A 25,310-nucleotide genomic window follows, 5' to 3' on the forward strand; every position below is an offset into this window, starting at 1 on the left:
TCACCAATTACGCATAATTATCGCAAAAAATCGTCAGCCGAGCTTATCGGCTATCCCGCTATGATTATTTTCAATTAGTTGACAGCACAATCCAAAAGCCGTCGACTAAATGTTAATCTAAATAAGGCGCCTATCACAATTCGAGCCCTTATTTCGTGCCATTCTTCCCATTTCCGAATTAAGCATTACTGATGTTTTGAAAAATCAAAGAAAGCCAATAATTTGATTCAGTTTTAGCAGCTCACTATAAACAGCAGTATTCACAGAAAAACGAAAGAAGTCGTGTAGACGTAAATATACAGCTGTTTTTTAGAAACCAATACATCAAAAAAAATGCTAAAAAATTCCCTTTTCAAAGAGGAACGGGTCAATTTCTCATAAAGCTTCGCAGTTTTTGGTAAAAAATGAAGGCCCACTTGACTTCATTTCGCACGGAACAACTTGCCAGCATGCGTAAAACATTTATTCATTTATTGATTTAAAATTGACTTAAAACTGACTGACCTTTTAACGTGAAAAGAAATACTGCCACAAGATCTTAGTCAAAAAGAATACAGTGATTTTTCTTAGAGAAACTTTGGCTGCATAGTAATATTAATAGAAAATTCTTTCTTTGATTGCAAAAATATAAATATTCTTTAAATTTCAATTTTTTTTTCAAATTTTCTCTTTTCAAACGATGTCAAAATGAAGCTACAAATATAATAGTAATAAAAATATATCCTGCTCCTGCTCTAGAGACGTAACAAAAAAAAAAAAATCGCAGTGCTCGTACATTTTATTATTTTAAATGACTTGACTTTAGACTTGGTATACTAAGAAAAAGATTAAGGCATCCTTGACTCTAGCATTCGACTTTGATTTTTCGATTCCGAGGCATGTGTATATTCGAGTCAGCGAAGAGTTATGTGGACGTATTCCTTTTTTCTTGGTTGCCAGCATTCCTAAGAGGTTCTACAATGTGCTCTTGCTTTGCTGAACTCCTGCACTTCAAGCTAAAGCAATGACATTTTATTAAAAACAAGTCGATATTATATTATTACAATACCTGCCGTGGGTACGAATTACAATATTCTCCATAATTTTTTAAAGATCAAAGAAAACACAAAAATATTGAATTATGCGTAGTGAACGGCACCAGTTCCAGTATAGTAATGATTCAAAGCTTATCGGCAATATACGCCGTCAACGCTATACTATAAGAGTATGTGTATAAATACCTATAATAATACATTCCTATATATATTTACTATATATATCACAAAAGGGACAACTCATGTTTTTATTTTTTTACTCCTGACTTGTTATAGTTTTTCTACCCTGCACAGGAATGACAAAGAGAGTGTATGTATTATAAAGTATATATGTAGTATGTATCTATTAGAGAGAAGAAATAAATCGATCGAAAAACGCCCGTATTTCAAAAAAGGCTAAACCAACATATAACAATTCCTACATATCACTAGATTTTTTTAATTTTTACCGTTTCGTCCTCTTCACGCCATTAAAGAATTCAGTCAATACTGTCAATACTGAATTCCAAAGATAATCGTAAATTAACTAATTTATTCGTGTGTAATTTTTAATATTCTAATATCATTAACCGACTTGCGGTTAATACTAAGAAAAGAAATCGTCTAATCCACAACCCGGGACAATAGGCTAATTTTTTTTTCTTTTTGATTCGGTTATTTTGTTTGTAACATGTATTCCACTGTCGGACTTTTTCGACTATAATATTCTCAGGTGTATTATTTTGTATTTAGATGAATAATACATAATGTTGTAGAGGCCCCATTACCAGCGTACTATAAGTTGAGTAAACTTTCAAATCATACTCTAAGCGTACTGATCAATAAAAAAAGGCAACATATAATTCTTACTTTTATCTCGGTTGTACATTTCAGTCCTGAAAACCAAAAGGGAACACCAACTCTCAAAATTGAGCTAGCTGTGAAAAATGTATGCTTTCCCAAATAGCACCTAAGTGAGTCAAACGATGTCGGACGGTTGATAAAATATTCATTTGCGTTTCAAGAAGTTGAGTTAAAGCTGATTTAAAGGTTTCTGTTGAACATTTAAATGTAGTCCACAATTGTTGGTGGCAGGCACATCTCCACTCATAATTATGCGCATTGAAATGGTTTGGTTAAAGCATTAATATTGGGCTAGAATTATACATCTGTACATGTGTCAGACAGCCAGACATATGTACATACATATGTATGTATGTATATAATAAGTACTTACACTTATTTTGCTAGTCTTATCATCAGCACGTTTGTTCAGATTCCTAATTACGCCTACTTAATTAGAATTTGGCGCTACGGATAAAATTTGAGTGCGCTCTTTATGATCTGATAACAACCTACATTTGTATGCGCATATACATATACATACATATGTATGTGTACATGTGTATATACACAAATCTATGTACATATATATCTGGCTCTGGCTGTGTTGACATACATTTGTAAGTACATATGTACGTACATACATACATTTATATGAATATTTGCCGACTTACAATTGCGGGCGCTGCAAAAATGCGTCGCTGTGGGCCAACTTTTTATGGCGGTGACAGGCATTGGGCCGACAACGATGAGGACGACTCCCCGACCCGCTAATGATAAAGCGGCAGATAAAAGCATTGCTATGTTTTTTTCGGCCATTTCCGACGTGGTCAGCGTCATTTGTCCATTAAACAAAACGTGATTTTTAATCTCAGAAGCGTGACCGACTATCGACAACTTTGTTCCTCGCCCATTCCCCAACTAACTGCGCCAACTGCCAAAAATTTAGTATAATACTAACAATCCATAAACAATTATTTCTCCGTCTGTTCCGCCTAAGAAGAGCGTAGCGAAAATTTGCGTCTATTTGTGAGGCTATACTATACAACCGAACAAATTTTTGTAATTCGTCTGATTTGTTTAGTGCGTGCATTATTTCAATATTCATGTATTTAATAGTCGTTTTTAAAAATTATATATAGCCTATTTCCCTCTCTTACACTCTCCTAATAAAAATTGGACGCGGCACTAGTTAGCCAAACAGACAATTGGATAGATGGGCATATAGCTTCTTCCACTCTTTCTTCTGCAAGTTAAAGACTTTCGGTGATTGTTGTACAAAAAGTACATAATTATTTATCGAAATTATTATATATTTTGACTATATTTTCATTTAGAGGCGAACTATTTTCCTGTTATATAGTATAAGGGGTAATGCTTCCTTCATTATTATACCCGCAGCCCAAATGTATTAAATCTTATACATACAAGTATTCTACTAAAATGATAACAGGAGATTGTTCAGTCGAAAACCAGACATTTAATCAACACAAAACGCTTCGTATCCGGTTCAGTCAATACTTTAATTTAATATTAAATATTTTAGTTCAAGGTCTATAGTTGGCTCATGGTTTTGACAACCAACTAGAACAACATACTTGTAAATGAACTCAAGTCTGCAACATCAACTAAACTTTCTAGCGCATTAGCAAGGTCGCTAAAAAATAATTTTACAAATTCTCTTTTAAATTTACTTTTTCATTCAAATAATTTATTGCATTTGTCATTTGAGCTGTTCAGCTAAATTACAACAACAACAACAGCTGCTACCAGAGCGTGGGCGGAGCTTCCATTTATTGCTTTAACTTTCTTTGAAGTTGGGCAATTAAAGTAAAACTTGGCACCTGGGTTAATAGGCCCTAAAAATGCGATTCGACAGGACTTTATTCTTGAATTTCAATAATTTTAAATGAGAGAGTGGGAAGTGCACCTTGTTTTCGTGGGCTTCGCAGAGCCTGCATACTTAGTGAGGCAGGGACGCAGGACTTTAGCAGTCTATATTTGTTTCTATTAGTGTAATTAAAAGGGACATTTTATCAAGTTATCTCTATAAGACAATTTCATTCCATTATTCAAGCCAAAATATTTACTAAGCCAGATGAATAATTAAAGCTTGTACTGTCCAAAACCCAAAAGCATTTAAAAGGTAATCTTAAAGTTAGCAAATTCCACGCCTTAAGTTTATGTAGACTCCATTAAGTAGTAGAGCTTTTTGTGCATACAAACATATGCAAATAGGGAAAGCATTTCCCTGTAACCACTTATTATGGCATGCATATATGTAGGTATGTATGTATGTATCTGCATTGCCTGCGGGAATAAAGCTTTGATCGTCTTATTATCCTTCTTCTCAAAGCATCCCCCCATAAAGTGCATTTCACTTTGGAGAAACACCCGTGGCGCAAATGCCAAGTAGTTAGTGCATAGTTTTGGTTTTATGGCCACAAAAGCATGCCAAAGGTTGTTGGCATTTGCTTTGACTTGAAGCGACATTTTTTTGAGCATTAAGCGTTTAATAGAGAGGAACTCCTAAATACAAAACAGTAATAATTTTGTGTAATATAGTAGTATTACCTAGTTCATGCCTGCATAGCTTATTAATATTTATCAATCTTACTCTTCCAGTATTTTCAAAACTAAGAGCTTCAAGGGGCACGGGATTGTTCTGTTTTTGTGACACTTAAACGTCGGTAAATAAGAACAATTTAAGTTTAAAATTTTTACAAGAATTATAGAAGTTGCTCAAATTAATAGAAGTTACAGCCATTAAATTATTTTGAACAATCATTACATTACATTGTATTTATGTATGTATGCTAATAAATGTTTAAAAAAATCATTGGAATTAAATGCTACAATATGCAAGTTTGCATGTCAGGGCCATGTTTCCAATAGCCATAAAATTACGTGTAAATGCAAATTGTGCATAAACCATTTGTTTTTATCATCCTTGTAGCAGAACAATATCAATAGATATATATGCATATCTATTCATTTTTATGGATTAATTTCGATGCGTTGTATGGACACACACGTCCGCGATGCTTACCGCCCAAGAAATTTCTCATCAAATGTGTTTACTTAATGCAGTAAAAAATATTTTAATCATGGCTATGAAGTGCATTGGATATTAAAACTTATACAATCCTAAGTTGAATGTTTCAAATTTAATGAAAATTCCTTTTCTTACTTCTTCTAGTCCTCATCTTCGTCAACTTCTTCACCTTCGTCGTCGTCATCGCCTTCTTGATCACTGGAATCCAACTCGACATTGTCGGCATTACTATCTGTGTCTTCCTCTTCATCATCCTCCTTCTGTTTAGACTGTTCGACGTTTTTATTGCTTTCGTTTGCAGTCGTGCCTTTTACTTGGGTTGCAGGGTCACTGCGCGCCTTCTTTGAGGGCACAGCGTTGTCTTCTTCATCGTCCTTTTCAGCAGCCAACAGCTCGGCGCGTTTCTGTTGCAACTCAATTCTGCGTTTTCTCTGCGTACTATTCAGCTTGACGAACTCGGCATCCTTAGTGAGTGTAAAATTGCCTAGAACTGCATTAGCTTCTTGCTTCATCTTTAACATCCGCTGCTCCTTTGGTCCCACAACATACGGTGTCTCGGGGGGACTGCACATGCTTATATACAGCGGCAGGGCGGAGGTACCCGCAATATCTATTTTAATAAACAGCGATCGTACGTTGGCCAACCCACCAGGATATACGCGTTTCAATTGCTCCGTGACAAGCAAAATATTCTCCGCTAGCTGCGCAGAACTATGTTCATGATTGCCAATCGGAATGGAAGTTAAATCGCCCTTCTCTAATTGTCTGTAAGCAGTGCGATTGAGGGCACGTGTAATTTCTGCTTTTATATTTTCTGGTTTGGTCAGATGGACGGCGTGCAGCACATTGCGTGGCTTCTGCGTACACTGTAAAATAGAAAACGTTGATAAATTAAATATTAAAAATTGTGATAATTGGAATATTATTGTAGTTATGCGTTTTAAGTTACCTGGCCAAGGAATGCAGTCGCGTGACCCGAGATACGTCCATCGCAGAGCAAATAATCATAGCTGTTAACGAATTTGCGCTTTGCCTCATACGTGCCCATCTCCTGTCGCAGCTGATTGAAGGGCACCACCTTCAGGCGCTGCTCCACACCTAACTCACGCAACAAGTCCTCATAGTGCTGCTTGGTCGGCTCATATTCAAAGCGGGCTCCGCGTTGCAAATCAGTGACAATGAGCGCTACATCATCGTTTTCACCAACCAGCGAATGATTCAGATTTAGCTTGACCATCCGCTTCGGACAGCTGGCTATTTTGAAGCTGCATACTTGCAGCAGATAACGAAAGTCGCTGAAAATAGATGTCGACTTTTGTTTTTGAACCTCGGCGGCTGCTTGAGTTTTCAGCGCCTCTACAATGGCTTGCACTTTTGATTTGCAGACGATTTCATTAAATTGTTCAATATCAAGAAGTTTTAAATCGTATTGAAGCTCCTCTTTGTTTTTCTTTTCGATCTTCTTGCTTCCCTTGCTGACTTTGCTACCCTTTTTGTTTTTATTAAAACGACCCTTGTAAATTTTCTTGCCGACAATTGGTTTCTTTGTCTTGGTCAGTTCTTTTGCCTTCTTAACAACTTTCTGCGATTTGACTGCAACTGCATTCGTCTGATTTTTGGCAGGCTTGGACACTACGGATTTATTTGCTGTTTTCACTTGCTTTAGTGGCTTGACTTCCTTCAGTTCTTTTGCCTTCTTTGCACTTTCGTTTTTAACAACATTCTGCGATTTGACTGCAACGGCTTTCGTCTGATTTTTGGCAGGCTTGGACGCTACGAATTTATTTGCTGTTTCCACTTGCTTTAGTGGCTTGACTTCCTTCAGTTCTTTTGCCTTCTTTGCACTTCCGTTTTTAACAACATTCTGCGATTTGACTGCAACGGCCTTCGTTTGATTTTTGGCAGGCTTGGACGCTGCGGATTTATCTGCTGTTTCCACTTGCTTTAGTGGCTTGTCTTCCTTATTTACCTTTGCTGGTTTAGTGGCCTTCTGATTCTTTTTGGTACTCAATACGACAGGTGACTCAGGTGGTGCCAAAACCTGTGGTTTTGTGGTTGCTTTTGCCTGTTTAGCACTCTTCTGGACTTCATTCTTTTTTATAGGTGGTGTAGCCGAAGGCGACTCTGGTGGTGCTAAAATTAGTGGTCTTTTAATGGCTTTCGCCTTTTTTTCAACCGCTTGTTTGGCAGGCAATGTTGTTTTGACAGACTTTGTTGGTGCCTTTTTCGACACTTCCACGGGGTTATTTGCGCTCACTATCTTCTTTTTTAACAAGGAGGAAGCTACCGGTGGTTTCGATTCTGTAGCCAGCGCCGCTTTAACTTTGTCCACATTCTGCTTCTTCTTAGTAACGCCTTTGCCTTCATGCTGTTTGCTTAGAGATTTAGGCAAGGGTTTTTGTACTTTTACCATTTCTGAGCTTTGAATTTAAGAATTGAAACTCGGCGGAACAAAACAACACGTGCAAATGTGGTACTAGTATGTGCGTCTATCGCGCCAACAATTTTATCGATTAAGTTCCAACTATCGAGACCATATAAGTTACAGTGCTGCCAAGTCACAGGTAGGCGCACAGTTTAAAACTATGAAAACTCAATGCAGGAGTTAGCAATATGGTACTGAGTATTCCTGCTATCAAAGTCGTCTGCTTTATTATTTTAAGCAAATACATTGTAAAAATAGAGCCAATAGTGCGTCGACACGCGCGCCTAATAACATGCTGGGCCGCCAAGTGTCCTTGGCCCCCACGCACTCAAACATACGTAGACACTTCTACAGATGTACAAGTATACATATATGTATACCTACATATGTACATAATACAATAGCCAAACAGGCTGCGCGTGGCAGCGCGCCCATGGTGCCAAATTAGAGTTTTCTACAAAATTTTCGCTGCTTCAGCTTGCTCGGCTAATACGTGCAAGGATAATGTGAGCCAAAGTTGTCGCCTGCTGCATATGTGTGTACATACATACATACATATGTATGAGTGTGCATGTTTAATGGCTGTCATCATTTGAGCGGCACGTGACTGGAACCTCGACGTTTTGACGTCACGGTATAAAGTTTTGGATGAATAGAAAAAATGTTTGCATTGGCAAAGTAAATGTAATTAAAACAGTTAACCGAAAGAGAAAACTTAATACATATGTATGTATATACTTATACATTGTTAAAGTTTTAGCTTTTTTGCATTCGCCCTGCCAGCATTCTTTTCAGGACGTTTTTTGCCTTTAACAACTGTGGAAGCTGTTGTGTCCTGGAGTTTGTTGAAGAAAGCCTTTGACGATTTCAGCGCGCTCTGATCGTTGCTGCTAGTGATCTATAGAAGAATATAAGACGAATTTATTAAAATCACAACAATAGTATTAGCCTTATGAATTCGACCTATGAATGACCAAATACCAATAATATTAAATTCCTAACAGTTTTTCGATTTACACACATTAGACCAACTCAAATCTGTTCTTTATAAGCGAAAGGGCAAATACCTTTGCAGAACAATTTAGAATATGGTCAGAACAAACAATTTAACCAATTTAAAACACATTCCTCTCAAAATGGTTATATTTTCAACCTTAAACTAACCAAAGACTTATTGTTTTCGGCTCTGCAAATATCAGATCATCGTAACAGACACTCTAGGAAGCCTAGAAGGCAATATGTCTTGATAATGACTATTTTAAAACCTGGTGCTAAGCTAATGAAGCAGTTTGGAAAGTATCGTAAAATCGTACATGTCCGCCTTAAAAATAATCTGCTCACCTGTTGCACGTTGCGGCTCTTGGTAATGCTCTTGAGGAGTTTAGCATTCGCGTGGCGCTGTGTGGGCGCCTTGCCTAACTTCGCTCGTGTTTGCTCCCGTGCCTCCACTGCTGCGTTAATGGCTCGCTGCTTCTGTTTCTTCTTGCGTCGTTCACGATTCTTGTCTGTACGCGTCCGCTCCTCTTTTCCCAACGGCGCATGCTTCGGACCACGATATACTTCCTCTGGAGCTAGCAGCTTGGCATCACTAACGGCCACCGGTGCCACTTCTTCCATTTGCACGGCGGGAGTATTAGTGACAACTTTGATTTCGGGAGCAACTGGTTTGGGGGTAAAATGAAAATTGGATAATGCATCCAGTTTTAGAAACAGCGTACGTAGAGCACGTCTTATTTCCTGATGCTCTTTCGGCTCGGGAATGTTGCTTTCGTCGCCAGCCTGACGATTTGGATCGAGTTTGTCCAACTCGCGCTGATATTCTTTCTCGTAGACCTGTGCCAGCGACTCCTTAGACTTCTCCTGATCGAGCACCAACTGCTTACGATATTCCTGTGGAGTATGCACAGGTCGTACGGTACGCTCCACATCGTCCCAGGCGCGATCGCGAATGCGTTGCTTTATCATTTCTTCGATGGTTCTATTATCCTCCTCCGTAATGGCCGCTGCTGGTCGTGTTGTCGAATCGAATTCAAGTATTTCCTCAAGCAGTGAATTTTGCGGTCTATTTGCAGCCTGTACCTCGCCCTTCAGTTGCCAAGGTTTCTCTCCAAGCACAATTTCCTCATAGTCCCGTATACGCTGCATCAGACGTGCCTCACGCAGATCGTTGGACGACTGCGCGGCTTGTGAGTCAGTATGGTCATCACTATTTGAATCATTGTCGTCGTCCTCATTATCGTCACATTCGGAATCGTCAGCTGGTTCAATGCCTGACCTAGTCACAAAATCGGCATCATCAATTTCACTGGTTTGATCATCTGGCATATGCTGCTGTTTCTTTGCATCAGTGCTAACTACTTCTGTCGTTCTTTCCTCACTTTCTAAATCATCTGCTTCTGGGTCTGCATCATCGCTTTCATCTTCGTTGAAAAAGTCCCGTTGCTTGACCCTCGGACTTAGCGTTTCCCGTTGAGATTCGCCAAAGAAAGTTCGATAGTCTGCATTTCCCTCCTCTTCCTCATCATCAGATTCACCCATTCCCCAACCAGATGAAAAGAAGTCGACGCCCTCAACATCTTCAACTTGGGATTTGCTTTTGAGTCTGCGCATTTCTTTAGCATCTTCTTGTTCTAAAAACTGCTTCATTTCATTCAACTTGAAGAACTCATCGTCAACTACCGAACTGCGAATCTTCTTGCTAGTTTTTGTTTCTTTTCCAGGAGCTGGCATTGATTTTAGTTTTTGTGCCTTTTCTTCGGCTTGCTTCTCCTCCTCTTCCTCCTCGTCATCTTCCTGCTCCTCGTCTTCATTCTCTTCCAACTCAATGCCAAGATGCTGCTCCTTCAAAGCCGTTAACTCCGCAGTTTGCTTGATCAGCTGAGCCAAAACTAATTCATTGCGGATTTCCAACTGCTGCCAAATTTGTTCCTCGTCCATATCTTCAAGTACAAGCTCCGGCAGTATTTCCTTCTTGTTTTCGTCATCTCCGCTTATACTGATAGCATATGTTTGTTGTATGAGGTCCTTTATGGCATTGCACTTTTCCGGCTGCGGCCTAAAAATAAAACATACATATATGTATCTCTTAAGTTTTGACTCCGAACACGTGGAAGTGATCGATTTTAATAAACAAACTTGAGAAAGTGCTCTGCATGCTTAGTAAGTTGCTCAAAGCTGGCCGCAACTTCCTTGTAAACGTTAGGTTTCTTTATTTTCTTTTTTGCGGTACTCATTTTTTTGCAAATCTATTTTTTAAATCTTAAACAAACTAAAAATGTCTTAGGCAAGTAAATCGAATGCAACACATCAAAACAACAACAATTTGTGATGGCAGCTTACACTTTTTTCTAGCTAGCATATATCGCTAATATAGTGCTATTATCGATAGGTTCGATCTGCCACCACTATCACTTATCGTCAGCTGCTGCGGCAGCCGCCTGCAAATAAAAAGAAAAGAATGTTTATTGTGTATTAAACGCGTTTATTTAATATTATACGAAAAGGGAGCTGACGATGGACCTTAGGTGTTACAAGTTGCTGATTTTGGGCGGTGCCGTGCGCCTTTATTTTAGTCGCACGCCACTTGCCGGTCTAATATCAAATCGTGTGGAATTTGCAACGCCTTTAAACTCATATAAACGCAGTAAGTTAAATTGCTCTGATGTACATGCATATGCACACAGATTTATGGCCTACACCCTTCTGCTCAGTGCAAGAAGGCGTTTATTTGTTGCAGCATGGTATTGATCCCTATGGTGGTGATTTGGTGCATGAGACGCCATTGCTACTCAGAGCCATGTCCACCATTTTCACAAGTTACCCGGAGTTCCTGCCATTACTCTACATTCTTCTGGACTTGTCCACCGCTGCCCTTCTGCATTTAATGAGCTCAAATTTTGTGCAACAAAAATTACAACAACAGCGCTCCGAGCTCAAAAACTATGCCAAAGATACTGGCGAGCTTCAGTACACCGAGGATGATAAATACGATATAGCGGAGCTTGTTCTTATTGCATATCTGTTCAACCCTCTGACTGTGATGAACTGCATCGGATTAACTTCTACAGTATTTAGTAATTTAATACTCGCATTGTTATTGTATTCGCTAATGAAGCGCCAGCTCTTGTTTTGTCTGGTACTGCTCTCCTTTGAGACCGTTCGAAGTCTCTATCCCGCCGTGCTCATCGCGCCTCTGCTACTGATTTTTGCACGCCGTTCCATTTGCGCGGGCGTAAGCATATTCACGCTCTTTGTGGCCTGCTGTATGGCCATGGCTGGGGCCAACTTTTTGGTCATGAACAGTTGGAATTTTTTGGATGGAACGTTAGGTTTCATGTGAGTACACACGATACATACATTTATATGTTGAATCTATATACATATGTCAATTGGCACTGCTATTTAATCGAGTCCCTCTTCTATTTGCAGCTTTCACTTTCGGGATTTGCAGCCAAATATTGGACTTTTTTGGTACTTCTTTACCGAAATGTTTGAACATTTTCGCACCATGTTCCTCATCACATTCCAGCTCAATGCCACCGTTTTATATCTCGTTCCATTGGCGGTTAAGTTGCGCAAGGAGCCGTTGCTTCTGGCCACAGTGCTCATAGCTCTCATGGCCGTTTTCCGTGCATATCCAAGTCTGGGCGATGTAGGATTTTATTTGTCATTGCTACCACTGTGGCGACGCTGCTGGAAATGTAAGTAGATGAATGCTAGTTTTTGAAATTCAGACCTAAGCCCCACTTCTTATTGTGTTCGTATAGATATGTCACACGGATTTGTGGTCTTTGCCTTCTTTCTCATCACGCTTGTCATGATGGGTGCCCTTTGGCATCTTTGGATATACGCCGGCTCGGCCAATGCAAATTTCTACTTTGGCGCTACCTTGGCCTTTTCCACCGGCCAAATTTTTCTGATCACAGACTTGTTGTTCGCACATGTTAAACACGAATTTTGTCTGTACAACGGCCAAAAGATCATTATCAATGGCGAGGAGGCACGGATACTGCTAGAATAAGTAATGACAACACATTCAAATTAAAATACAACAAAAAACAAACACATTTTATTCAGCAATATGCCGCAGTTCCCATGTGTCTGCGAATTACTGCTTCGAGTATCCCGTCTTTGTCTTACGATTAAGGAATTTATACAAGTAAAGAATACGCTTTTCCATCTGCTTCCACTTGGTGGGTCGTGCCAAAGGTGCTACAGTCTTCTCGAGAATACGCCGTTTACGCAACAGTACCTGATACTCGTTGCCTGAAACTCCACGCAGCCAGGAGGGCACAGAGTAGAGCACACGCGTTGGATGCAGTCGTTCAGTGCCCAAGATGTCTATGTAATCGTTTTGGCCAAAAAGAGCGCGTTTCTGCGACCATGCATTCTTAGGCCTGTATGTTGGCATTGGAAGTTTCTGTCCATTGTCAAAATGTGGGAGCAGACCGCCTTGCAGCAGCTTTTCCTTGTAGCCATAGCGTCGCACGGTCGGTCCATTAGCGCGGCGTTCGGCATGCGACAGCTGACGTACGCTTACGGTTCCAGCAGCAGAAACCGGTCTGCACACCTTTTGCAATATTCCGCTTAACCAGGACATTGTGCGGCTATGATTAGATAATTGTAAACACCACGCAGAAAGAGCACGCCGAGAAATACCGATATTTATCGAATGCTGTGACCCATCGATAAGAACGCGGCACAGTGGGTCAGTTTCGTGTAACATCAGACAATGGTGGTATTCCTGCATGTTATTTTAGATTAGTAACATTTCCACAAACGGTCATCACAAATAGCTGATTTACAAATATGTAAATATGCTTATTATTTACCCATACTCTGCGTTCAGCGTTTGACTTCGAAGGTTTATTTTGATTTCCAATTTTTCAAATATAGTCTCTGTATAGTCGAAAAAGTACACAAATATATTAAAGATATTTAACGTTTATAGCTTAATGTCACCATGTCGTCAAGCCATCAAAAATCAAATCTATGCTTTCAAATATTTATTAATTAATTCATTAAAAAGTAAACGATTATAAAAACCAGACAAACTCTTCAAATAGAATCAATTTTAAAATGTGCAAAAAAAATCTATAAATTTAAAAAAATATAAATATATTAAAATTCATTCATTAAAAATTCAATTCTACCAATTTAATTCTTCGTTGAATTCGGGTATTTGGCAATATCTTAAAGAAATAAATGATGGGCGATGGTTCCACCACTGTGTGCCGATTTTGATTTAATGTTTTGTCATCGCTATTGCATCAAAGGTTCTCACAGGTTGCTTGAACGTAGTTTTCTCAATGGATAACTTGAGCTTGCAGAAACAGGATATTGAAGAACTGCGAAGTGAGATTGCAAAATTGCGGGCTGCGCTTTACACCAAAGAACAGCAATTGCAGGACCTGGAGCAGTTGCACGCACAACAAAGTGGCAATGATCCGGACTCGGCGGTTGTGCAGCAGGAGCATGAAGAAAAGGCTGAGGTACACACCCATCTGACGAATGATGACATTGCCCGATTCAGTCGCCAGCTTATACTGCCCGGTTTTGGTGTGCAGGGGCAGCTGAAGCTTAAAAACAGCGCTGTGCTTATTGTGGGCATGGGTGGCTTGGGCTGTCCCGCTGCCCAGTATTTGGCTGCAGCAGGCTGTGGCAGACTTGGTCTGGTTGACTACGATATAGTGGAGCGCAATAATTTCCACCGACAAACCCTGCATTCAGAAAAGAAGGAAGGCATGTCAAAGGTGGATTCGGCGCGTATTGCACTTCTGGAGCTAAACTCAAGCTGCCAGATTAAGTGCCATACGCGGTTGCTGAACAGTTTAAACGCGTTCTCCGTACTTCGTGCCTATGACGTCATACTCGATTGCAGTGACAATGTTCCCACTCGGTATCTGCTGAACGATGCCTGCGTTATGCTGGGCAAGCCGTTGGTGTCGGGAAGCGCCCTGAAGATGGACGGCCAGTTAACTGTGTACAATTATGGAGCTGATGGGCCTTGCTATAGGTGTATTTATCCCGTGCCTCCGCCGCCCGAGGCTGTGACGAATTGCGGCGACGGCGGCGTTTTGGGCGCTATAACCGGGACTATTGGAGCATTGCAGGCGCTTGAGGCTATCAAGGTGATTGTGGGCCTTGGCGAAGTGCTTGCTGGTCGACTACTTATATATGATGGATTCAGTAATTTGTTTCGTAACATAAAAATACGGTCCAAGCGGCCCAATTGTCATATTTGCTCTGCGGAACCGCTTATTAGGGACCTGATTGACTATGAGCTATTTTGTGGCATGCACGCCACCGACAAGGACAATCCGTTGCAGCTGCTCGAGCCGGAGCAACGGCTGAACGTGTTCGAATATCAGGAGCTGCAGTCTGCGCCGCACCTGCTGCTAGATGTGCGCCAACCGGCAGAGTTTGAGATTTGCCAGCTGCCCAGTGCCGTGAATATGCCATTGGCTGAGATCCTGGACGATAGTTATGTGAAGCGCTTTTCCAGCCAGCTGGAGAGCAAAGAGTTCCCGATTGTTGTGCTCTGCCGACGTGGAAATGACTCACAGATAGCTGTTCAGCACATGCGAAATCGCTATCCAGATCATTCGATACGGGATGTAATTGGTGGACTGCATGCTTGGAGCAACAAAGTGGATAATGGTTTTCCAATTTATTAGATATAGGGGGATAGTAAATTTAGTAAGATTCAGAAATGTTTCAATTTATATTATTTATACAAATATATTATTAAAATAAATACACAAAAATGAGGTATGTACAAGACGAAGTGAATAATAATAATGGTATATAAATAAGATTAAACTATCTCGACAAACTGATATTTTTAAAAAACGACAATGTAAAAGGATTTTTTTTTAACAATAGGCAGTTGCACTCAGTCATCACAATTAGACAGATTTAATCACTTAAAAGTCGCATCGTTGCTTTTCACTTATCAAAAACAAAGTCTTAAGCAGGGTTCGTAAAATGCGAGCAAAGCTCATTCGGACACACGAGAAATTTTGCCGCGGGTCGCCATGAGTCGCTGCCGACTGAAGCAGAGTGTCGTCTGAGCCGTCTGGCAGAGGCCATGGGCCGTGCGGGTCGGCCGTGGGTCGCTGCCGACAGCAGAAGAGTGTCGTACGAGCCGGGCTGCAGAAGCCGAGGGCTCGTTTGGTATGCTTGTGTGTATATATTTTTTAAGGCGACATTCTGCTGCTGTCGGCAGCAACCCACGATACCCGCGGGCTCTGCCGTCAACGACCCACTAATACCCGCGGCAGAATTTCTCAGCAGGTAGTGAGCACATTTTACGAACCCTGGTCCTAAGGCCACATAATGGGCAAATATATTAACACTATATATTTCAACAAATATAGTATCCAGAGTTATAATAAAAATTCTATTTTGTAGGGTATGCAGTCAATTGAAAGGGTTTAACGTTTAGCTCTAACCGAAAGAAATCAATTCATGTAGACTTGTGCATCGAAAAGCAAGTCATTCAGATAAGGACCGCAATGATAGCAAAACGACACATATAGTACGAGTATATGTACATATAATTGAAGATTCGCGGCACAATTTTGATATGACTTAGGTCATTATCGCAAAATGTATACAAGTTGACTGGAAGTTTTGATTAGGTATGAATATTATTCAGTCGATGTAAGCAAGTGGTGCTGATTAGATCATGAGCGGAGTACCCGAAATAAAGTTCCTGGACCGAATTATTGGACCGTACGTAGATGGAGCCGAGTTATCCCTCTACGAAAGTCGTTATTTAACCAAACCTGGCGATAACTATGGAAGTATTATGCTGGCTATCAATGCCAAAATCGTCCGAGACCATGGCAGCGTAGAGGAACTGCCTTTAATTGCGAAACTGCCCCCGCTTACCAACGATCTGTATTGGCAGCTCTTCCAGCCCGAACGCACTTGCATTAGTGAGAACGCCGTCTATAAATATTTGGCACCAGAGCTGGAAAAGTTGCAGCTCGAGGTTGGAGTCCTGCCTTCGAAACTTTTCGATGGGTTTTCACGTTACTACGGTTCGAGAATTTCCTTAGATGAGCAAGCAACTACTGTAGATAGAGATGCAGTACTCGTGCAGGAGAACCTAACGGTTCGCGGCTATAGGCCTGGAAATCGACACAAAGCATACGATTTAGCACATACGGTTCTCAGCCTACACTACTTGGCTAAGTTTCACGCTTTGCCCATTGCCTTACGGTTGAAAAAACCGGAGACCTATAACAAATTCGTGCGACCATATTTCAAAAAGTTCAATATGAATGCCAGCATGAGTGCGGAGGCCAAGAATGTTATGAATGAAGAAAATTTGGCCGATATCTATACAATTACTAATAATAACGAAATTGATGTTAAAAGAGTCCAAGAATTGCAGGAACTCTTTGATGCCTATCAAGAGAGTGCAGATGTGGATGATGGTCCGTTTACGACTATCGTTCATGGTGATTTGTGGATCAATAACATGATGGTGAAATATGGTAAGGATCCCCATAAACCAAACAATCATAGCCACCAGAACTAATCAATCATTTATAGACGATGTGGGGGTGCCGACTAAGTTGAAAATTGTTGATTTTCAAATCGCCCAATATGAGTCGCTGGTTCATGATCTGATCTTCTTGTTTATGTCGAGTGTGGAAACTTCGGTCCTGGAGCAGAATTATCATAACTTTTTGAGAATATACCACAATGTATTTATTCAGACGTTGCGAGAAATTGCAGGCGTCATAGATACAAATGAGTATAGCTACGAGTCGTAAGTACTTTACAATATCAAGTAAAACAATTTATATAATCTCATAATGACTGGAAAGCTCTGCTTATCATAACTATATTTTTATAGCCTGTACCCAAAGGGTAAAAAGCTATATTAGTTTTGTGCGAATGTATGTAACACACAGAAGGAGGCGTGGCAAACCCCACAAAGTATATATATTATTTATCAGGATGACAAGACAAGTCGATATAGCTATGTCCGTCCGACCGTCGTCTGTCTGTATGAGCGCAACGATCTTAGCAATTACAATAGCTAGGATAACCAAACTTGGCATTCAGATTCCCCTACGCCCTAGGCAGATCGAGTTTGTGTTTTTTTTTCTGATACACCGCCCCACTCCCCCGCAATTCGTGTTTTTCCTAACTCCGATAATTCTTGGAATTTTGAACTCATAATTTAGACATATACATATCTTCTAATTTAATTAAATTAATTAATTAATTAATTCAATTTTTTTTAATAATTAAAATTTTTTTTTTGTGGAGAGTACAGGCTATTTTACTGTCGGGCTTGCTCGACTGTATCGTTCTCTCTTGTTAAATATGATATGATGGAGTTTTTCATAAACATAGAAACATATGTATATTATGTAATATTTGAGCATAATGTCTGTATAATCAGCTCAAATGCGACATAAAAGGAAGCTTAACCAAATATATATTTAATATACACATATATATGTATATATTTACAGTTTCCTGGCGGAAGTACAACGTGTGGCGCCCATTCAAATTCCCCATGCTATATTTATGACAAAGGTTATAAAAGCCGACAATAAAACAATTCCAGATGATTTTAAAGATGTCGACTTCACTGTTTTGTCGAAGAACAAAGGAGTACCGGAAGTTATGGAAAAACTTAGTGATATAATAAAGTTGGCGAAGAAGTTTAATATTTTTTATTAGTGATATAAAAATTGCAACGGCATTAACCAGAGAATTCAAAATTGCAGATGCTCTAAATTAGACGATTTTTATTGAACGTCATGTGATGCTTTATTATTAACCAACTCTACATACCTACATACATATTTATAAATGTAATATATATTTAAATGTTCATATAAAATATATAACAATAGTGTATAATAACTTCGGAGCTCTTAACTTAAGAAATATACACTTTTTAACCGATAATTATATAATATAGTGGCTAGTCAGTTTTGATTGAAATTGAAGTAAATACTTGAAGAATTAGATGGTGAACCGCAAGGTTTCGATTCGTCTCAAGGTATCGACCATTTCGAGGTTTTAAATATCAGACTTAAAAGGTCCTGATATGTCAATGAAATGCTAATAATCTAAAGCTACCCAAAGGGTAGAAGGGTCTTAGCGCGAATATACATTCATATGGAAATCTATGACGAAATCTGTCTATATAGTCATGTATATCTACATACATGTCCGTCTGCCTGAATGAAAGCAAGGATCACGGAAAGCATAAGAGCTAGAATCAACTTGGTATTCGTATTCTTCGAAGCTCGAAGCAGAACAAGTTTGTCTTTCTTCCAGATGCAGCTCTCTAATCCCTTGGCATCAGTTTTTGTTGTTCCCTTTCTAATTCATATATATGTAGTACAAATATACATGTGTAAAAATATACGATAAGCTACTATGTAATACATACATACACAAGGGCGTTGGCAGGGAGGGTGGCAGGGGGGCCGTTGCCCTACAAAAAACTGTTCCATACAAAGTCGACCACACGTTCATTATTATAACGCACTATTTCGCCTTAGAATGGAACTGAGTTGGATTTGTTGAAGTTTCTTCATTGATCATATGCATAAATTATTTTTTAAATGCATCGTGCATTATTTAATCAAAATTTAAATTTTTTGGCGCCCCCCTTTGGTAAAAGCTGCCTACGCCCTTGTACATACATATGTACATACATACATATATTCGATTAGCTGTCAAAGTAGCGATTTGTGCAACAAAGTTTGTTTTGCATACATAGTTGGTTATCATATGTGGATCATACCTTCGGTTTGAGGGTATGACTTAGTTTTAATTTATTAATTTAATTTTAATTTAATTTAATATTTACAGTGTAAACTCTCTTAATGGACACTCCTCTTTTATCCGGACACTGTCTTCGACGGACACTTTTTCGATTCGATCGGTGTATAACGTATTTAAGTATCCCCTTAAGCGGCCAAAGATTTGTCGACCGTGAGTGTCCGGCCAAGGAGTTTTCACCGTATTTGTTTATTTACTTATTTTTTTAAAAGTGCGTACAAGCATATCAAGAGTTCGGTGCAAATCTAGCGTTTCATTCTTTTTATACCCTGTACCCGTAGAGTAAAAAGGGTATATTAAGTTTGTGCAAAGTATGTAACATGCAGAAGGAAGCATCTCCGACCCCATAAAGTATATATATTCTGAATCAGCACGACGAGAGAAATCGATCTAGACATGTCCGTCCGTCTGGATGAACGCAAGCATCTCAGAAACTATGCATAAAAGCTGGAACAACCAAAGTTGGTATCCAGATTCTCCTAGGTCCAAGAAACGACGAGTTTATTTATTTTTTTTTAATTTTCCCCCCTTCCCCCGCTACAGAATTTCGTCAATAGCATCCACATTTCAAATGCTACCTAAACCAAACTTTGCACACATAATTTATATATAATTATCTACTGTTGTTTAAAATTATTCAATTCGGTCAATTCTAAGAAAAGTTATTAGCAAAACAAATTCTCGCCAGTACAACCCCCCCAAACTGCAGCAACAAGTTCGCTCTTCTTCTTCCTCTTTTTGCTGCTGCTATGGGCGCATATACCTCAGTGACGGAAGTTTACCTGGGTACAGGGTATTTCACTGTCGGGCTTGCTCTCTCTCTTGTTTTCTAGTTCATTGTTTAGATTTGCAAAGACAAATAAACATAGTATATATGTACATATTTACATATGTACATGCAGATGTACGTACATACGTATGTATAGATGTATGTATGAATAGGTGAATGTATGTACATACATATGTATGTACATATATACAATGCACATCTAGCCGAAGAGCATATAATATTTCCCCACTGGGTCGGAGGCGTTAATTAGATATTATTGTAATTTGATTAGATTTCTCCTTCTTAGGCTTTTCTAGCTTTTAAGATGCTTTTTATAATTTTTATATATTTCCTATGTCGACAGTCAATGTTTGTTGACATAAATAAATAAATATGTATGTACACAGTTTCTATGCAATAAAGGTGACGTCCATTTGCAAACAGCTGAACAGCTGACAGCCTCTGATTACCGGCCGCACGAGACACATGAAACCGTGCGCAAAGCGACGATTAAACGGCAGGTGCAACATTTCTTTTATTGTTCTCTTTCGCTCTCAACATTTTTGCTCTTGATAAGTCGGTGTGTGTGTGCGTGTATTTGTGTGCATGTGTGTTGGTGTTGATGCGCGCGCATTCGTTGCATAAAAGCAGCAGTAGCGGTGCCTTATGGCCGACACATGTTTGGAATGCATGGACTCGAAGACAAAAGCGTGAAGAGCAGAAGCAAAACAAAGCAAGCGACTGGTAGAATTAAATGAAATGCAAAAGCAAAACTAATTGACAAAGTAAAAGGAATTCAAAGTGCAAAAGTTACGAACCCAGAGCTCCAGATTGCTGCTGAGCAGCCGATAAGCGCGTCTCAGTAATCAAATCGGCTCGCATTTCCATTTCAACTGCGAGATCGTAAAGACGTGAAGTGTAGAAAACATGCACTTCTTCATCGCAGGTAGCTGCTTGTTGGCGGTGCTGGTGGTGTTGCTGCCCAATGCTCGAGCAGCGCCCGAAACATGCTCAGCGCCCAGCGCCAGCTGCGCGGGGGAAACGCTGCAAGTGCAGCGCTTCTTCGAGCAGGAAAACGAGATGCTGCGTCAGCGTCGCCGGGAGGAGCACTTGGCTGCCTACGTGTACAATACTAATGTGACGGAGGATAATCGGCGAGAGATGGTTGCGGTGATGGCTCGGAATGCTAGGCAAAGCAAATTGCTGGCAAAGGCGATCAAAGAGGGTGGCTATCAGAGCAGCGGGAATGCGACTATTCGCAGACAAGCACGTTTTCTGTCCAATTTGGGTGCGGAAGCTCTAGATGAGGATGACTATTTAGAGCTACAGAATGCGATAACCAGCATGCAGTCTAATTATGCCACAACCACGGTCTGCTCCTACATCGATCGCACCAATTGTACCCTCACTTTAGAGCCGCATGTGCAGGAGCGCCTGGCAAACAGTCGAGATGCGGAGGAGCTGGCCTGGTATTGGCGCGAGTGGTACGATAAAGCAGGCACCCCGATGCGGGACAACTTTGCCAAGTATGTGCGCTTGACTCGCAAAGCTGCGCAACTAGAGGGTGAGTAGGGCGAGACTGATAAGTATATATGTATGCATGATATGCAATAGTGACCTAATGGCTGATCTTTATACGTCAATTATCTGGCTATCTGTAGACTGCTGTAAAAATCGGCACAGACGTTTTTGTGTTCTGTTCGATTTCGATAATCTCTATATATATAAAATATATAGAATAGTTTGTCCTGACTGACTGACTGACTGATTGGCAAACAACGCACAGCCCAAACGGTAAGAGCTAGGAAGCAGAAAGATCCCACTCACATTGAAAGTGAGCAGTAAGAAGGGGTTTTGGAAAATTCGAACTCCAAAGGGGGGAAAACGGACTCCAACGTTTGTATGAAAAATCTACAATTTTCAACCGAATAACTTCAAACTTAGTTTGTATACTCTCATAAAGAATACAAGAAAAACTGAATACTTGGTTTTTCGCTAGTTGGATATAAAATATGTCCACACACAGAATAACTGAGATTTTACCCGTTCCAGTAACTGCACTAAGCACTGATTTTTGAAAATTCATAGTATCGGTTTTGATTACTATTATACTTGATTGTGATTTTTTTTGTTTTGATTAACGATTCCGGAACGGCTACATATTCAGTTTATATGTTGAATTCAGTTTGGGACTGCAATAATTAATTGCTTGCTACGAATGATTAGTAGTGTGTGATTGGCTCTAGATTTCGAAATTGCATTTTATTACAGATTTCCGCTCATATGCCGATTACTGGATCCATTTCTATGAAGATGCGGACTTTGAACGTCAGCTAGATGCCACATATAGGGCTCTCCTGCCGTTCTACCGCCAGATTCATGGCTACGTACGCTATCGGCTCCGCCAGCACTATGGCAGTGAGGTGGTACCCGCCGAGGGCAATATTCCAATGCATCTGCTAGGCAATATGTGGGCACAAAGTTGGAACGAAGTCATTGAGCTATACACGCCCTACCCAGAGCGCGAGTTCGTGGATGTTCAGGCGGAGATGGAGCGGCAGGAGTATGGCGTCCGGAAGTTGTTCGAACTGGGTGATGAATTCTTTCAGTCGCTGGGGATGCGCGCATTGCCGCCAACCTTTTGGAACTTGAGTTTATTAACGCGACCCGAGGACCGCGAAGTAGTGTGCCATGCGTCCGCTTGGGATCTGTATCAGGACAGCGATGTGCGCATTAAAATGTGCACAGAAGTCTCCACGCACTATCTGTATGTGGTGCATCATGAGCTGGGACACATACAATACTATTTACAGTATGAGGAGCAGCCGGCAATATTCAGAGACGCGCCCAATCCTGGCTTCCACGAGGCTGTCGGCGATGTTGTAGCACTGTCGGTGATGTCAGCCAAGCATCTGAAGAGCATCGGGCTGATCCCGAGTGGCCGACTCGATGAGCGCAGTCGCATCAATGAGCTGTTCAAGCAAGCGCTGTCGAAAATTGCGTTCCTACCGTTTGGGTATACCATGGACAAGTATCGCTATGCCGTGTTTCGGGGCGAGATCGAAGAGTCTCAATGGAACTGCGCTTTTTGGCAAATGCGCTCGGAATTTGGTGGAGTTGAACCGCCCGTAGTGCGTACCAATAGCGACTTCGATCCCACTGCCAAGTACCACGTGGATGCGGATGTGGAATATCTGCGCTACTTTGCTGCCCACATTTTCCAATTCCAGTTTCATAAAGGACTATGTCGTTTGGCTGGGCAGTATGTGCCAGGAGATAATCGTCTTACACTTGACAACTGCGACATCTTTGGCAGCAAAGAAGCCGGCAGAGCCTTTCAACGGTTCCTCTCGCTGGGAAAGTCGAAGCATTGGAAGGAGGCGCTGCTTGAGTTTACTGGCGAATCCGAAATGAATCCCGCTGCCCTTTTGGAATACTTTGATCCGCTGTATCAATGGTTGAAGCGAGAAAATAGCCGCCTTAACGTGCCCCTGGGCTGGCCTGATACTAATAGTGAGTATGGAATAAACTTTTAATATAAATGTGTTAAATGTTTAATTTCTCTTTTACAGAAATTCCAAGCGATTGCTGCGGACCCTTCAGCACATGATTCAAATAAGACTCTGACTATTTCATAGATTTTAATAATTAAGTACTTGACAGAATGTTTTTGCAGAAATTACATTCGAAATACATTTGTTTAATTTTTGTACGAGAAATAAAAGAACGCATATCAACTGTATTTTAATTTCAATCGAACGAAAAAACACGAAATGAAGCCATTGAGCATTTTCTGATTTAAGAAACCATTGGGACTCTAAATATAGCTGCGAGTATATGCTTTCACATTACAATCCTATATATTATAAATTTGGGGCAGACGTGTCATCTCGCGATGATCTGTTAAATTGCCTTGTTGAGATGATCTGTAACCTCCTTATTATCGCCTGTTTCTTCAAATAAGTGTGCACAAGTGATGGGTTCGGGGCTACATATCTATTCCACATCGGAGCTGATTCAGATATGATCTGAGTCCTTGACACCAAAAACAATCGCCTAAACAAGATGTGGAAGCTCACTCTGCTTTTTATTGATTTGTATCACGAGGGAACAGGATAACTAATGGTCTCATAGAAGATTGTGTGAAATCTTGATTTTGTGTAAACTTCAAGACTCTAGTTAATACGATTAAAGGATTACTGTTTACGAGTGTTTAAAGAATAAAATGAGTAACTCCTGTTCCAAAATAAATCTATTCGAGTCATTACCGCACAACATTTTTGGGGTCTAACTAAGGGACCGACAATAAAATCTTAACAGTCTTTAGTTTTAAAGCAAATTTATGGCAAAAATAAACGTAAAATGGAATTCTAGTGAGTAGAAAATAGAATGCGGAGTGGAAGACCCAGAGGAAATGCATTTTTTTTTATCAGTATGATGATGTTATGCCTGAATGACTGCAAAGATCTTAGGAATTACTATATAAGAGCTGGAATTGCAATATTTGGTATTCATGTCCTTTTAACACCCTCACAATATTTTTATTTCATAATCTGGCAATTATTTGAATTTACTTATCATACACAGTTTAAGTGTATATTGTGTTTAGTGTGCTAATCCTAGGCTTCTTTTTTAAAGGACACAGATAATAATGTTGAGATTAAATTGGTCAGAACATAATACCACATAATTAAGATACAAACTATGTGCTCAGAAATATTGGTTGACCGAAAACTTGTTGTTTATAAAGACATATTTGAAAGAACCAAATTGAATGTAGAAAAATTTTCCACTGTCCTACCTGATGAGTACACCATTATTATCTCCACAGGTAGAATATCATTTAACTTGTTGATTTCAATATTAATCTGAAATTACGAAATATAAAAAACTGGAAAAGGTGTCAACTGATAGATTTATGAATGCATTATGAAGAGCTTTCACAAAATAAAGTTTGATTCTCAGTGCAAATGGATTCGAAATTATAAAACCGAATGAGTGATATTTAAAGTGATATTTATTGTATCGATCCGATCATCGTTTCATTTTTCATTGCATGATACATCATGATATTTCATCGTCGTTTGTTAATTTATCAATCAATTATACAGTTAGTTCAATAATTAGTTTGATTTAAAAACTATTGCCAATAATATAAATGTTAACATGTCTGTGTATCAAAATAAATGCACACACATTCTTCAAGCCTGTTCCTAGCGTTTATACAAAAAGTTTTTCAATATATCGTTATGTTAATGCATTCAATAAGTATTGTATACAATATTTTTGATATATGCTACGAAATATGCATGTTTATCGAATAACACGGGATAGCTTTGATCGCTTAGATAAAAGAGGCTTCATGTGTAGGGTAATTGA

General features: G+C 39.8%; 7 protein-coding genes across 7 annotated transcripts; 4 read left to right on the forward strand and 3 right to left on the reverse strand.

The window, feature by feature from the left end:
• Window positions 1–4,928: 4,928 nt before the first annotated feature.
• On the reverse strand, window positions 4,929–7,369 carry LOC115628488 (ribosomal L1 domain-containing protein CG13096). Its single transcript, XM_030524616.1, has 2 exons — window positions 5,861–7,369; window positions 4,929–5,777 (listed from the first exon to the last, which is right to left on the reverse strand). Exons 1-2 carry the CDS (start codon window positions 7,322–7,324, stop codon window positions 5,052–5,054), a joined length of 2,190 nt encoding a protein of 729 aa, XP_030380476.1. The 5' UTR covers window positions 7,325–7,369; the 3' UTR covers window positions 4,929–5,051.
• A 677-nt stretch (window positions 7,370–8,046) lies between these two features.
• LOC115628500 (U3 small nucleolar ribonucleoprotein protein MPP10) lies at window positions 8,047–10,609 on the reverse strand. The gene is made up of 3 exons (XM_030524639.1): window positions 10,472–10,609; window positions 8,678–10,391; window positions 8,047–8,234 (listed from the first exon to the last, which is right to left on the reverse strand). The coding sequence occupies exons 1-3, from the start codon at window positions 10,567–10,569 to the stop codon at window positions 8,085–8,087; spliced, it is 1,962 nt and encodes a 653-aa protein (XP_030380499.1). The 5' UTR covers window positions 10,570–10,609; the 3' UTR covers window positions 8,047–8,084.
• Window positions 10,610–10,808: 199 nt separating this feature from the next.
• On the forward strand, window positions 10,809–12,402 carry LOC115628514 (phosphatidylinositol glycan anchor biosynthesis class U protein). The gene is made up of 4 exons (XM_030524665.1): window positions 10,809–10,979; window positions 11,047–11,671; window positions 11,765–12,036; window positions 12,103–12,402. The coding sequence occupies exons 1-4, from the start codon at window positions 10,850–10,852 to the stop codon at window positions 12,354–12,356; spliced, it is 1,281 nt and encodes a 426-aa protein (XP_030380525.1). The 5' UTR covers window positions 10,809–10,849; the 3' UTR covers window positions 12,357–12,402.
• Window positions 12,377–13,067, reverse strand: LOC115628515 (39S ribosomal protein L51, mitochondrial). The gene has a single exon (XM_030524666.1). It carries the CDS (start codon window positions 13,059–13,061, stop codon window positions 12,444–12,446), a length of 618 nt encoding a protein of 205 aa, XP_030380526.1. The 5' UTR covers window positions 13,062–13,067; the 3' UTR covers window positions 12,377–12,443.
• A 543-nt stretch (window positions 13,068–13,610) lies between these two features.
• On the forward strand, window positions 13,611–15,113 carry LOC115628535 (adenylyltransferase and sulfurtransferase MOCS3). Its single transcript, XM_030524697.1, has one exon. It carries the CDS (start codon window positions 13,645–13,647, stop codon window positions 15,010–15,012), a length of 1,368 nt encoding a protein of 455 aa, XP_030380557.1. The 5' UTR covers window positions 13,611–13,644; the 3' UTR covers window positions 15,013–15,113.
• Window positions 15,114–16,002: 889 nt separating this feature from the next.
• Window positions 16,003–18,277, forward strand: LOC115628530. Its single transcript, XM_030524691.1, has 3 exons — window positions 16,003–16,842; window positions 16,901–17,120; window positions 17,836–18,277. Exons 1-3 carry the CDS (start codon window positions 16,026–16,028, stop codon window positions 18,044–18,046), a joined length of 1,248 nt encoding a protein of 415 aa, XP_030380551.1. The 5' UTR covers window positions 16,003–16,025; the 3' UTR covers window positions 18,047–18,277.
• Window positions 18,278–20,663: 2,386 nt separating this feature from the next.
• On the forward strand, window positions 20,664–23,673 carry LOC115628461 (angiotensin-converting enzyme-related protein). The gene is made up of 3 exons (XM_030524581.1): window positions 20,664–21,495; window positions 22,203–23,444; window positions 23,504–23,673. Exons 1-3 carry the CDS (start codon window positions 20,859–20,861, stop codon window positions 23,539–23,541), a joined length of 1,917 nt encoding a protein of 638 aa, XP_030380441.1. The 5' UTR covers window positions 20,664–20,858; the 3' UTR covers window positions 23,542–23,673.
• The last annotated feature ends 1,637 nt before the right edge of the window (window positions 23,674–25,310 follow it).

The sequence above is a fragment of the Scaptodrosophila lebanonensis genome, unplaced genomic scaffold, assembly GCF_003285725.1.
Source record: "Scaptodrosophila lebanonensis strain 11010-0011.00,11010-0021.00 unplaced genomic scaffold, SlebRS2 tig00000118-arrow-arrow-pilon, whole genome shotgun sequence".
Classification (NCBI taxonomy): Eukaryota; Metazoa; Arthropoda; class Insecta; order Diptera; family Drosophilidae; genus Scaptodrosophila; species Scaptodrosophila lebanonensis.